The sequence below is a fragment of the Amphiprion ocellaris genome, chromosome 10, assembly GCF_022539595.1.
Source record: "Amphiprion ocellaris isolate individual 3 ecotype Okinawa chromosome 10, ASM2253959v1, whole genome shotgun sequence".
In the NCBI taxonomy this organism is placed as follows: domain Eukaryota; kingdom Metazoa; phylum Chordata; class Actinopteri; family Pomacentridae; genus Amphiprion; species Amphiprion ocellaris.
In genome coordinates this window covers 34,643,947-34,658,398 of record NC_072775.1, presented here as the reverse complement: position 1 = coordinate 34,658,398, position 14,452 = coordinate 34,643,947, and the positions used below count along the sequence as shown (strand labels likewise).

General features: G+C 44.0%; 1 protein-coding gene across 1 annotated transcript in view; it reads left to right on the top strand.

Annotated features, from left to right (window-relative positions):
- The window catches only part of myo10 (myosin X), a 129,889-nt gene that overhangs the window by 111,264 nt on the left and 4,173 nt on the right, over positions 1-14,452 (top strand). The window contains exons 25-40 of the mRNA XM_055014180.1: positions 139-1,095; positions 1,765-1,885; positions 2,452-2,695; positions 3,202-3,297; positions 4,505-4,598; positions 5,218-5,273; positions 5,940-6,082; positions 7,084-7,275; positions 7,353-7,510; positions 8,983-9,106; positions 10,058-10,355; positions 10,439-10,646; positions 10,873-11,009; positions 11,087-11,207; positions 12,482-12,961; positions 13,666-13,857. Coding sequence (XP_054870155.1) covers positions 139-1,095; positions 1,765-1,885; positions 2,452-2,695; positions 3,202-3,297; positions 4,505-4,598; positions 5,218-5,273; positions 5,940-6,082; positions 7,084-7,275; positions 7,353-7,510; positions 8,983-9,106; positions 10,058-10,355; positions 10,439-10,646; positions 10,873-11,009; positions 11,087-11,207; positions 12,482-12,961; positions 13,666-13,857 — 3,621 coding nt within the window. The remainder of the gene's footprint in view (positions 1-138; positions 1,096-1,764; positions 1,886-2,451; positions 2,696-3,201; positions 3,298-4,504; positions 4,599-5,217; positions 5,274-5,939; positions 6,083-7,083; positions 7,276-7,352; positions 7,511-8,982; positions 9,107-10,057; positions 10,356-10,438; positions 10,647-10,872; positions 11,010-11,086; positions 11,208-12,481; positions 12,962-13,665; positions 13,858-14,452) is intronic.

The following is a 14,452-nucleotide window of genomic DNA, read 5'->3' as shown; positions in this document are numbered from 1 at the left end:
AGAAGCTCAGTCTCTGTGGGCATATTTGGACAGATTACATTATTACATTACGGAAGACAGACGGCACCATTACATGTGTTGCTGTAATCTTTACAAGGCACTGATCACTGGGTCATATCTGTGTTTTTCTGTCATCAGGCTGAAGAGGCCAGAAGACTGGAGGAGCTGCATCGAGCTGAGGAACTCGTTTCTCTGGTTTTGTCTGAACCTACAGTAGTGGCGGCGACGTTGCCAGATGCTCTGGAGGAGCTGGAGTCGGCTGAAGCCTCCGAGGAGGCCTCAGAGCCGGAGGAGGCCATCCGTCCTCACGAGGCGTCTCAGGTGGAGGAGATCCTTCGACTGGAGCGGGAGATCCAGGTGCTGCAGAGGCAGAAGGAGCGTCAGGAGCTCTCTTTGACCGAGGCCTCCCTGAACCGCCTGCAGCTCCTCCGTGACCAGGAGCTCCGGCGGCTGGAGGACGAGGCCTGCAAGGCGGCGCAGCAGTTCCTCGAGTCCCTGAACTTTGATGAGATCGACGAGTGCGTGAGGAACATCGAGAGCTCCCTGGGAGTAGGCGAAGGCAACGACAAGAAGGAGAATGGACGGAGAAGAGGCAACGATGAAGAGGAGGTGGATGAAGGCTTCGGCGCCGATGACGAGGCCTTCAAAGACTCGCCAAACCCGAGCGAGCACGGACACTCAGATGGCCAGCGGACGAGCGGCATCCGAACCAGCGACGACTCGTCTGAAGAAGACCCGTACGCCAACGACGGCGTGATCCCGCCGCTGCCACCCACCAGCCTGCTCAACCAGCCGCTGCCGGCTCCTCCAGGGCCGCCGGCCTGCCACAGCACCTCCTCCAGCGGGGACTCGGCCTACTGCCACCCCCAGGCTTCATCCGAGGCCCAGTCCGACGACCTGGTGGAGCTGATTCCTCCCGATGAGGATTCAGACTATGACCAGGACGACTATGACGAGGGCGCCATCGTGTCCAGCGGCAGTGTGGCCTTCTCCAACCCTCGCAGCGGCCAGTGGTCTCCGGACTACCGCGGCTCCGTGGGAACCTACAACAGCTCTGGAGCTTATCGCTTCAGCTCGGAGGGGGCTCAGTCATCGGTGAGATGGATCTTATTCTGAAGTTACACTCACTGCTGTTCTCAACAAAACCACACCTTACTGTTTATTTTCCATCAAACTACTGATTCCAGGTTTAAAGAGTCTTTCCAAGATTCTAGTTTAATACTTTTTGACTTGAAACTTCAACAATAGGTCAAAATTGTTCATAGTAACTGAAAATCCGTCCAAAATTTGTGAGAACTGTCCAAAAATAGTCAAAATCTGTCCAAAATGACTTGAAACATGCCCAAAATTTCAGTGCCCGACAATTCAGGATGTGAGTAACAACTGAAACCTGCTCACTTTCCTCTCTTTGCACCGATCCTGATGTCTGCATTTGGGCTCCTCAGTTCGTATGTTGTTGATTCTTGGACATTTTATCCTTCTTGAGAACGTTTCACCTTCATCCATCATTCTTCCATTCTGAAACATCTTCAAGAACCTAAAAAAAAGTTCTGTTGCCTTCTACCGAAGCTCTCGTAATTATCACATCTATGGTACCAAAAAGACACACTATCATACATTCACAATTTCAGATTTAATAAAACAGAAACACACTTCATTGCAGAATAAGCCTGCATGTATTCCACTACAAAGTTAATGTCAGACTCATTCAGGCAAACCTTGTTCATCGTGTCTGACGTAGAATTTCTGCTGCTTTCGTTCCAGTTTGAGGACAGCGAGGACGACTTCGACAGGTTTGACACGGATGACGAGCTTTCGTATCGCCGGGACTCCGTCTACAGCTGTGTGACGCTTCCTTACTTCCACAGCTTCCTCTTCATCAAAGGTGAGTTATAATAGCCGCACTTCCTGGAGAAACCAAACAGTTGTCACCTTCAAAGGCAGTTTTTACTTTGCTCAGAACTTTCTCAGTTGTGGACCTGTTGACTGTATCTATTAGCATGTCTTCATCATAGATCCAAATTGAAAAGAATTGACATAAAAAGTGAAAAAAATCTGACTGTGAGAAGGAGTCATAGTGCCACTAATCAGGAGGTATAGAAGGAACCATAGTACCACTAATTGTCAAAACCAAACAGTTGTCACCTTCAAAGGTAGTTTTTAGAAGATCTGCGACATCGGCAGGGCATTACTTTGATCGATTTCGAAGACGAATCTTTGTATTTATTCATTCTTGTTACCAGCGGGAATATTTTTCTGCAGTAAGATGTGTCGTGAAAGTTGGATTTCCATCCTCAGATCAAACTTTGCCCCTCAGCCAACTTCATGCATCACGCAGCGTTTGAAATATCTAATCTGTTGGCAGTCGCAGCCCTCCTCTTGTCTTCAGAGATGTATTTCTACCTAAAGGAGTGAAATCTTCAGTACAAAACCTCGTGTGTTCCCCTCCAGGCGGTCTGATGAACACGTGGAAGCGGCGCTGGTGCGTTCTGAAGGACGAGACCTTCCTGTGGTTCCGGGCCAAGCAGGAGGCGCTGAAGCAAGGCTGGCTGCACAAGAAGGGCGGAGGTTCGTCCACGCTGTCCCGACGCAACTGGAAGCGCCGCTGGTTCGTTCTGAGGCAGAACAAGCTCATGTACTTCGAGAATGACGGCGAGGACAAGATGAAGGGGGTTCTGGACATGCACAGCGCCAAGTAAGCACAAGGGAACGTCATCTAGAGGGTTCTGCTGTGTTGCTGATAGGACTTACTAATGTGCAGTAGTATTAACCCTCCTTTTGTCCTCATTTACGGCACCAAAAAATATGGTTTCCTTGTCTGAAAAAAATCCAAAAATTCAGCAAGAAAAATTCCCCAAATTTCTCAAAATTTGCAAAACCTTCAGGAAGAAAATTCCAATAATTCCTCAAAGTTTCCATTAAAAATTTTATTTTAAAAATATCCCCCAAATTTGGCAAGAAAATTCTAGTAAATATTTTCAAAAAAAGAGTAAAAATCTTTCAAAAAAATAAAATTCAAAAATTCAGCAAAAAAATTCCCCAAATTTCTGAAAATTTGCACAAAACCTTCAGGAAGAAAATTCCAATAATTCCTTAAAAGTTTCCCTTAAAAGTTTTCCCCAGAGGAAAAAAATCTGAGGTGACTCACTTTTATATATTCACAGAGGATCAGTGAGTGTTTTGCATCTTTGTGATCTGCAGAGAAATCATCGATAACACCGGTAAGGAGAATGGAATCGACATCGTGATGCCAGAGAGGACCTACCATCTGATCGCAGAGTCTGCAGAGGACGCCAGGTGAGTGCTGCTTCTCTGGTAGGTTGTGCTAACGTTTACGACAGAGGTGATTGCATCTATGTCAAATGGTTCTAATTGTTACCACCTCTTAATAACTGCGTTATTTTCCTCTTGTGAATGATCGAGAACAAAGACTTTAGAGAGACTGTATGGAAAATTCAGGCCTCAGTGCAACAAAAGTCAATCCAATGAGTCCATCTGTGATTCCAATCAGCATAACTTCATAAATGTGGTTCTAAAATGTGCTGTGAACAGCAGAACTTTCTCAGTTTTGGGCCTATTGACCGTATCTATTAGCATGTCTTCATCATGGATCCAAATGGAAAAGAATTAACATAGAAACTGAAAAAATCTGACTGTGAGACTTCACAAAGATGGAAAACGATCCAGGAAGATCAACTAACAATCAGTGAACCACAGCGTCAGGAGTAATGAGGAGGTCTAGAAGGAGTCATAGTAGCACTAATCAGGAGGTCTAGAAGGAGTCATAGTAACACTAATCAGGAGGTCTAGAAGGAGTCATAGTACTACTAATCAGGAGGTCTAGAAGGAGTCATAGTACCACTAATCAGGAGGTATAGAGGGAGTCATAGTACCACTAATCAGGTATAGAAGGAGTCATAGTACCACTAATCAGGAGGTATAAAAGGAGTCATAGTACCACTAATCAGGAGGTATAAAAGGAGTCATAGTACCACTAATCAGGAGGTCTAGAAGGAGTCATAGTACCACTAATCAGGAGGTATAGAAGGAGTCATAGTACCACTAATCAGGTATAGAAGGAGTCATAGTACCACTAATCAGAAGGTCTAGAAGGAGTCATAGTACCACTAATCAGGAGGTCTAGAAGGAGTCATAGTACCACTAATCAGGAGGTACAGAAGGAGTCATAGTACCACTAATCAGGAGGTCTAGAAGGAGTCATAGTACCACTAATCAGGAGGTATAGAAGGAGTCATAGTACCACTAATCAGGAGGTATAGAAGGAGTCATAGTACCACTAATCAGAGCTCCTAAAATGACTCCACAGACAATGAACTACTTTCACCATCCAGCTGTAAAAACAGACAGCAGCTGCTTCAGACTTGGCTCAGGAGTTATCGATGGAAACCAGTTAGTGTGAAGCTCAGACAGAACAACTTGTTCATCGGTGTGAACCGTCCTGATGATGATGATGATGATGATGATGGTGTCTCCATGGTTACAGTCAGTGGTTCAGCGTGCTGAGTCAGGTCCACGCCTCCACCGAGCAGGAGATCAGGGAGATGCACGACGAGCAGGCAAACCCTCAGAACGCCGTGGTGAGTACTGAGACGAAGCAAAGCACTCTGGGAAGTGGAGTTGTCTTCAAAACTCAGCCGTCAGAATTTATTCTTGTGATTTTGTTTCAGATGTTAACACCGGAGAGTTTATCTGATACATTAAATATGTCATCCATGTCATGGATGACATATTTAAGGAATCAGATAAACCCTCCTGTGAAAAGCTACGTTTTTATTCTTACCCCCAACTCACATGAACTGAGGTGTGAATAGTGATGAACTGCCTGGGGAAAACTGGCTGCACCAGAAATGAACATTTTGTGACTCTTTTTGCAGCTTATTCTGGTGATTTTGTGTCTGCTTTGTGACTGTTTTAGTCATTTTACTTTTCGTTTGAGTCATTTTGTGTTGAATGTCAGGGCTGCATTATAAGTAGGAGGACTGGGTCTACAACACCACTTGTCACGTACTTATAATGCAGTCCTAGCGTCCCTCCCCAGGCAGTTTTGCCACCATTCACATATTGACTTGTGCAAGTTGTGGGTGAAGATAAACACCTGGGATTCCCCACCGGTTCAAGCATCAAACATGTTGCAGCTTTTTGTGATAATTGGTTTCTTCAAGGTCAAACTCATTATCTGACCTTCTGTCTCTTCAGGGAACGCTGGATGTGGGGATGATTGATTCAGTTTGTGCCTCTGATAATCCAGAGAGGTGAGGAACGCCATTTGACATTAACCTCTTTTGTGTGGATTTTCTTCACACCAAAGTGAAGGAACCAAGAAGTATTAGTCAGATAAAAGCCATCAGTGTTTTAAATAAATGCATTTTGCGTTTAACATTGCGCCATCACCTTTGACATCCCTAAATGTTGAAGCTTGTTTTGTTTTTCCTCTGTGGTGTCCAATTCTTTCAGTTTTACTAAAAATTACAGCAAAAAAAAAGATCTGCAGAGCTGCAAAGTTTTGCAAAAAGTTTCTAAAATTCAATGTCAGCCATGCCAAAGCTCAGAAATAGTTTTTAGCTTCAACCTGACATCGAAATATTCAGTCCGTTCTTGTTCGTGATCCATTTCAAAAAGTTTTTTGTAGCTCTTCTATTCCACTGAAACCAAAACAAATGACAGAGATCAGCTGTTATGTTGGCATCATAAAGCTTTATTGTCACTGTACCAAACAGTACAACGAGATTTGCTGTCCAACACCTTAAAAACGAAGACTATACATACCTTCCACACACCTCTACCCACATTCAATGAACAGCAAAGTTTAAAAACATAATATGAACTGCAGCACTGTCTGAAATATTGCCCCAGAATGACCACAGTGAGTGCACTCATAGTGTTTGATCCTTCATGACTACATTTCTGCTCCGTCAAAGGCCGAACTCCTTCGTCATGATCACGGCCAACCGAGTGCTGCACTGCAACGCCGACACCCCCGAGGAGATGCACCACTGGATCACTCTGCTGCAGCGCTCCAAAGGAGACACTCGAGTCGACGGACAGGAGTTCATCATCCGAGGTGAGAGAGGAATCACTTTCTGATGGCAGATAAAAGCTAATCTAAGACAATCTGAAATGAAACTATATTAGGGTCCGAGCACCGAATGGTTTTATGGGTTTATTATTGTTATTATGAATTCTTTTCCTGTTTTTGAAACTCAAATTTGGCCAGTGTATTCAACAGGCCTTCCTGATGAAAAGTTAGTTGGTTGGGTCCTCTCAAGTATTTTTAGGCCTTCAAAATTTCCATTTTAAATGTGACAGAAAAATTTAGAAAAAAAATAATAAACCCATGAGTGTCAAGTAGTTAGACAGGAAATACTGTCTAACTACCCTGTACATGCTCCAATCTGCCTCAAACTTTACATATGGGATCACCTGGTGGACATGCTTGGATTCGCTGACCAGCAACAATACGAGGACCTGTTCAACGCTGCTTACAGCTTTAGTTATGTTACAGCTACTAGATGTAGAGGAGGCATGAAAGAAGCAGGACAAGAACTACAAAAAGTACAATAAGGCTAAAAATAAAGATATAATAAAGACGAGAGCTGCAAGAGAACAGTGTTACTTCTTCTTGTCGATCGGGAAGAGGGGTAAAGAGAGTTTTACTTTTTGTTGTTGGGTTATATGTGAGGAAAAAGACGATTGATCATGAGCCACGTACAACAAAGTCCACAAAAACAGGACAGGAATTAATCAGTTTGTTGAAAAGAGTCTCGGCAATTTTTTAAAAATCTGCAGGTTTGCACATGTGGCATCAAATTAGTGACATTCTGAATCCCAAAACCCAGATCTTCACTGAACACCTTTCACTTGACAGACTGCAAAAAGAAAAATGGTCCTATTATCCCACTAGAACTTGTTTTATCTTCTCCGGGTTGTTTTCTCCTGACCAGGTCCTTGCTGCTGTCGTATCTACTTGCTTTGGATAAAAGCGTCACTAAATGAAACTGTAGAACTGTAGGACGTTATTTCCTGGATTTGGACGGCTAAATGTGATTCCTGTGTTCCCACCAGGCTGGCTGCACAAAGAGATGAAGAATAGCACCAAGGCCTCCCTGAAGCTGAAGAAGCGCTGGTTCCTGCTTACCCACAACTCCCTGGACTACTACAAGAGCTCGGAGCGCAACGCCCTGAAGCTGGGAACGCTGGTGCTGAACAGCCTCTGCTCGGTGGTCCAGCCAGACGAGAAGGTCTTCAAGGAGACCGGTAACAAAGAGGAAATATCAGGGTGGTGCAGCGGTAGCCGGCGTACCATCGTCTAACGCGACTCGTTGTCCCAGTAGGTTACTGGAACGTGATCGTGTACGGACGGAAACACTCATACCGCCTCTACTGTAAGCTGCTGAATGAAGCCACGCGATGGGCCAACTCCATCCAGAACGTCATTGACACCAAAGCTCCCATCGACACGCCGACGCAGCAGCTCATCCAGGACATCAAGGTAGGAGGCTGCTGTCAGAGCTGCATCGCAACAACCTGGGCAGTGTTTATGATTTCTTATTATAGAGACGTGTGCAATATTGCTAGAGGAATCTGTGCAACACCTGAACTTCCACATATAGAAGATTCTTTAGCTTCTTTTAGGGTCCTTATTGAAACCCTTGAGTTTATCATTATATTTTCTTCATCATTCCCCACCGTCTTATTTCATCTCATCTCATCTCCTCTTATCTTATCATATCTCATCTGATCTCAATCTCATCTTATCTCATCACATCATATTTAATCTGATTTTAACTCGTCTCATCTTTTCTCATCTTATTTTATCTTATCATCTCCTCTTATCTTATGGTATCTTATCTTGTCGTATTTCATCTCATCGTATTTCATTTTATCTTATCGTATCGCATATTTCATTTCATCTCATCTTATCTGATCTCATCTGATCTGATTTCATCTTGTCATATTTAATCTTGTGTCTCATCTCATCATTACTCATCTTATCGTATCTCATCTCATCGTGTCGTATCTTATTTTATCGTATCTCATCTCATTTCATCTCATCTTAACATTGTGCCGCGTACCACATCATGGTGCTTGGACCCTATTGAAACCTTTGGGTTTATCATTAGAATTTCCTCATCTTTCCCCACTGTTGGATTATTAAAAGTTTATCTTATTTCATCTCACCTCCTCTTATCGTATCTCATCTGATCTCAACCTCATCTTATCTCATCATGTCATATTTCATCTGATTTTATCTCATCTCATCTTTTCTCATCTTATTGTATCTTATCTCTTCTTATGGTATCTTGTCGTATCTCATCTCATCGTATTTCATCTTATCTTATTGAATCACATCATATTTCATTTCATCTGATCGGATCTGATATGATCTCGTCATATTTCATCTTACTGTATCTCATCTCATCATTTCTCTTCTCATCGTGTCCTATGTTATCGTATCTCATCTCATTTCATCTCATCTCATCCTAACATTATGCCTCGCACCATTTCATGGTGCTGGACCCTATTGAAACCTTTGGGTTAATCATTATACTTTCTTCATCACTCCCTACTGTTGGATTGTTGTAAGTTAATCTTATTTTATCTCATCGTATGTCATTTTATTTTATTTTATTTCACCTTATCTCATCTTCTCTTATCGTATCATCTTTTTGTATTTCATCTCATCATATCTCATCTCATCTTGTCATATCTTGTTTTATTGTATTTCATCTCATTTAATTTCATCCTTTCTCATCTTATTTTATCATATCTCATCTCACCTTGCTCATGTCGCTGTGATGTGGATGTTTTAAAGCAGAGGACTGTGATTCTAGAGGCAGCTGGATTCAGTTCAACTCCAAAAAGTAACGCTTTTCCATTTGCTTTGCGCTCCAGACAGAGTTCAAAAGATGTTGGAGCTCGTTCCAAAGCATCAGTTAACCGTCTGATGTCTTCTCTCTGCAGGAGAACTGCCTGAACTCGGAGGTGGTGGAGCAGATCTACAAGAGGAACCCCATCCTCCGCTACAGCCACCACCCGCTGCATTCACCGCTGCTGCCGCTGCCCTACGGAGACATCCACCTCACCGGTGAGCCTCCATCCACACATTTAGTACGATTCATCTGAATACATCTGCAGATCCTTAGTCATCCAGGTCATGGTAATCTGACGGTGATATATCTTGTGTTGGCATGTTTTAGTCCTGCTTTTTAACAGCAACTCCCAGTAGGGATTAGAGATAAAATCCTGTTAACAACAACTTTAATGTATTCTGAGTGCTTCAATAGGAGGTAATTATGGTTTCTGAAGTCATTTAAGACCAAAGTGTCAAACATACGGCCCACGGGCCAAAAGCAACCCACCAGAGGGTCCAGTCAAGAAGACAAAGTTGATGGTTCCTGCATCAACTTTAATGCAGAATTTGTCAGAAAACAGAAACAATGAAGTTGAATGTTTCATTTTTAAACATAACACAAGAGTCATCTCAGAGTGAGCGTATTAGAACTTTACTGGACTAATAAAACCGTTACTGATCTGAAGGAATGTAAAGCACATTGCGAGGTAACACAGAAGTAGCCCTTAAAAAGTTTTGGCTGCGATCTTTAGAGGGTTTTGTCACGTTTATAAAATAAATTACATGGACAGAATTTTAAAGGCATCAGCATTAGACTGAGTTATATAATCAGACAACATAGACACAAACACTGTGGCTTCGTGTGAGGAAAAGGAAGGGATCCCAGCCAGGATTTAGACCTCAGGAGCTGTTATTCAGAGAGCTTGCTGGATTTTCCTTCCAGGAAGCAGAGGACAGCAAATGGGTCACTTTGTTTTACCAATTTATTTCAAACTGGGAATTTTAAATGGTGGTTATTGCATTTCTGAACTCTAAATTGGAGATGCTTCTAGTTGTGGTTGTGTATGTTGGGGTATGTGTTGCTCCTGAGCCTAAGAATCTGTTTGTTGCGTAGCGCTGGTAATCATGACTTCTGTAGCTCCTTCCTGATCTAAACTCCACATTACTGACTTCTTCTCCGCTCAGCTCCGAGGAGCCGAAGCTACACGACTCTGCAGGATGAAGCCCTGAAGGTGTTCAGCTCCCTGCAGCACCTGGAGGGCGTGGCTGACCCGGTTCCCATCATCCAGGGTGTCCTGCAAACCGGACAGGAGCTCAAGCCACTGCGTGACGAGCTCTACTGCCAGCTGATCAAGCAAACCACGCGACCACCACAGCCCGGCAGCCCCGGAAACCTCTGCAGCTGGAAGATCCTGGCCTGCATGTCTTGCACCTTCATCCCCACCAGAAGCATCCTCAGATACCTCAAGTTCCACCTGAAGAGGTGAGCGCTGGATATCCACAGGTGGAAGTGGAAGGCTTGTGTCTTTGTCATGTGTTTTTTACTCGACGTGATCTTTCCCACAGGACTCGCGAGCTCTTCCCCAGCTCAGAGATGGACCGATACGCCGCCTTCGCCGCCGACTGCTTGAGGAAGACTCGAACCCGGGAGAACGTGCCGTCGCAGGAGGAGATCCGGTCCATTGTGGCCAGGCAGGAGATGAGCACCACAGTCCACTGCCATGGAGGAGGCTCCTGCAAGATCACCATCAACTCCCACACCACGGCAGGAGAGGTGGGTTCCAACAAAACCAATCTGAATACCAGGAGTTTGGTCACCATTTTTATAGTTTGGGAGACATCAACAGGAAAATAAACTACACTTCAACCTTTGTTTTGTTGGTAGAACTTTTAGATTCAAATTTTTGGTGTATTCATTTTAAATCCCAAGCTTTTAACCCAGTCGTCTGATCTGCAGTTTTAGAAAATTTTATCCTTCTGTATGTTGTTCTGGGTTTCAGGTTGTGGAGAAACTGATCCGCGGTTTGGCCATGGAGGACAGTAGGAACATGTTCGCTCTGTTTGAACACAACGACGCCGCTGAGAAAGCCATCGAGAGCCGCACAGTTGTGGCCGACGTGCTTGCCAAGTTTGAAAAGTAAGCGTCGCTACATCTGAAGCGAAGGTTTGTTTTTTATCTTTGGTCAGTGTTAACTCCAGTGCTCTGCCCTGCAGGCTTTCAGCAAGCCCCGACGAACACAACACCGGCTGGAAGTTTTACTTCAAACTCTACTGCTTCCTGGACACCGACAACGTTCCCAAAGATAGTGTGGAGTTCGCCTTCATGTTCGAACAGGTGAGAACCGTCAGCTGACAGTTAAGAGAAAATAAAAACTTTATTAATCCTGAAGGAATTTCAGACATCGCTCAGGAAAAAACAGTGACATACAGCTGTGCTCATAAGTTTTCTGACAAAATGTGTGAAATATTGTCTTTGCTCTAGAAAATGTTTAATCATGGAAAATTTTTTCTTTCATTTCGGGTTAGTGGTCAGACAAAGCTAGTTATTGTCATCTTTCATGTTTTCATTAAAGAATCGTTCATATTCTATAAATTCTGCCAGCGTAGGTAAACTTATGAGCACAACTGTAAGCAGTCCAAAATATGACATAATACAAAATGGCCGACTTCCTGTTGTGTTTAGGTATGGTTGTCGATTAAATTTCTGTTCGTCTTGACAAGTTACATATGCCTACCAAATTTCACAGCTCTAGGTGACACATAGTGGCCGCAGTTCCTGGTTTAAATTTTCCAGGTGGCGCTGTTGAGCCATTTTGGCACACGTGTACAGTTCCCCTAAAATATCAAATTTTTCGCTGGTCCTGATGTGTGTGCAAATTTTCATGTGATTTTGAGTTTTTTTAGGGCCTCAAAAATGTGTTCCTTTCGTCCGACGCAAAAAGTATAATTAAAGCCGCAAGCAGTGTTGGTTGGGTCCTCTCAAGTATTTTTAGGCCTTCAAAATTTCCATTTTAAATGTGACAGAAAAATTTAGAAAAAAAATAATAAACCCATGAGTGTCAAGAAGTTCCTTGCAACGTTGGTGCTCGTACCCTAATTAAAACAAGGCTGGAGTAAAACCAGATTTAAATTTAAGATATTTTCATAATTGTTCTTTACTTGTTTCTACAATGGTTGAACACCACCAACCACCAGGGGTCGCAAACTACTTTTTTTTTTCCTTGGCTTTTGGCTTTACCAGCTACTTTAAACCTCCAGCGTCTGTTTTGCAGCTCTGGAAACTGGAGAATTTACATCTTAACAGCAGAATAAAAAGGAAAATATCAGTTTCATTGTCTGTACATTTGAATAAGTCAAAAATGCAAATTTCTACAGTTCACTTTCCCCGTTTCTGAAGGTTTCTTCTTGTTTGTCACGATTTGTTTTCATTCAGATACTGAACCAGCAGTCTGTGATTTCCAGGAAGTCTTTGTGTCGTTGTATTTCTACATTCCTTGTATTTGTTGCTCTAGATATAGAAGCAGCACCGTGCAGCACTCCACGAGAAGTGTCTCTGATCCATAGAGGCCTTTATTTTTACGGGTTTAACCAGAACTTTTCCCTCCTCAGGCCCATGAAGCAGTGATCCGTGGCCAGTATCCGGCCCCTGAGGAGACCCTCCAGTTCCTGGCTGCTCTGAGGCTTCAGTACCTGCTGGGTGACCACAGCTCCCGGGCCACCATCCCAGAAATCTCCCAGGTGTTCCCCATGGCGCGATTGCGGGCCCGGGTGCAGAACTCGGCCAAGACGTTCGCCTCAGGTGCCAGCGGCTCGGTGGCCGAGCGCTCAGGAACTTCGGAGAGGAAACGCTCGAGCTTCCTGGAGGGAACGCTGAGGCGGAGCTTCAGGAGCGGATCTCTCAGCCGCCAGAAGCTGGAGGAGGAGAACAGCCTGGAGGCCTGGATGAGGGAGGAGGTGGCAGCGGTCCGAACCAGCGTCATGGACAAGTGGAAGAAGCTGCAGGGGATGAACCAGGAGCAGGCCATGGTCAAGTACATGGCGCTGGTGAAGGAGTGGCAGGGATATGGATCCACGCTGTTCAACGTCGAGGTAACGGCAGATGTTAGTCTGAACGCCACAATGTCTGTTAGATCTGTAAGAAAACTATGAGGGGTTAGAAGCAGAGTGGTCTAACCCACAAAACACCTAAGTTTTATATAGTTAAAATGATTCAAAATGAGGGGGGCTGCACAGTGGCGTAGTGGTTAGCACTTTCGCCTTGCAGCAAGAAGGTCCCTGGTTCGTGTCCCGGCTTTCCCGGGATCTTTCTGCATGGAGTTTGCATGTTCTCCCTGTGCATGCGTGGGTTCTCTCCGGGTACTCCGGCTTCCTCCCACAGTCCAAAAATATGCTGAGGTTAATTGATCATTCTAAATTGCCCGTAGGTGTGAATGTGAGAGTGATTGTTTGTCTCTGTATGTAGCCCTGTGACAGACTGGTGACCTGTCTAGGGTGTCCCCTGCCTTCACCTGAGTCAGCTGGGATAGACTCCAGCTCCCCCCGCGACCCTAGTGAGGATTAAGCGGTGTATAGATAATGGATGGATTCAAAATGACTTGAAAATGATCCAGAATGACTGAAAATTGCAGAATGACACTAAATCTGTCAGAAATGACTTAAATATTCCCACAATGACTCAAAAAATTGTCCAAAATAACTTAAATTTGTTCAGAATAAAACAAAAATTAATAAAAATGACTTGCAGAATGACAGTCCGTCTCCCTGACTCGTGCTCTTGGTTTGTGTATTTCCAGTGTCGGGACGGAGCGTTTCCTTCGGAGTTGTGGCTGGGCGTGAGCAGAGAGGCCATATCGGTGTACAAACGAGGAGAGCTCTGGCCTCTGGAGGTTTTCCCGTACGAACAGATCCTCTCGTTCGGAGCTCCTCTTCCCAACGCCTACAAGATCGCCGTGGAGGGCCGAGAGCTGGTCTTCGAAACCCAGATGGTTCGTACAGAAGTACTCGGTCCAGACTGTCGGTTTCACGATGTGGAAGGAAATGCTGTGAATTCTGACATTCAGTACCAGCTGGGGGGCTGATTTTAAAGAGTAGCTAGCTTAACCCTTGCTAAACCAGCCAGATACCTTCGTACAAGGATCATTCCAGAACTGGAGGACATTTGGGTTTCTAATGTTTGAAAAATCAACCTTCTCTTTTCCAGTTTTCTGCTCCATATTCATCAATAATAGGTATTGATTAGCTCAGCTTCCACATCAATGGTAGCATTTTATTCCATGTTTTCTGTGTTGTTTGCTAACCCTACTCTAATCCATGCTAATGTGATCTTTTTCTCAGCAGTAGAAGCTAGATATTTAGCTGCTGTTACTGCTGACCAAGAGGACAAACTGACTGATGGAAAACAGTCCAAAGAATTAGTCTGATCCTAATAACATGAGATAGAGTGAGACGTTCAATCAAGGCTGACAATGGGATGAAAATATGACAAATAGAAGAGAGGACATAGCTTTGCTCTACCCATTCTTTAGGACAACTGTTGGATGATACTGATGACAAAAACAAGACATAAAATGACAAAAACAG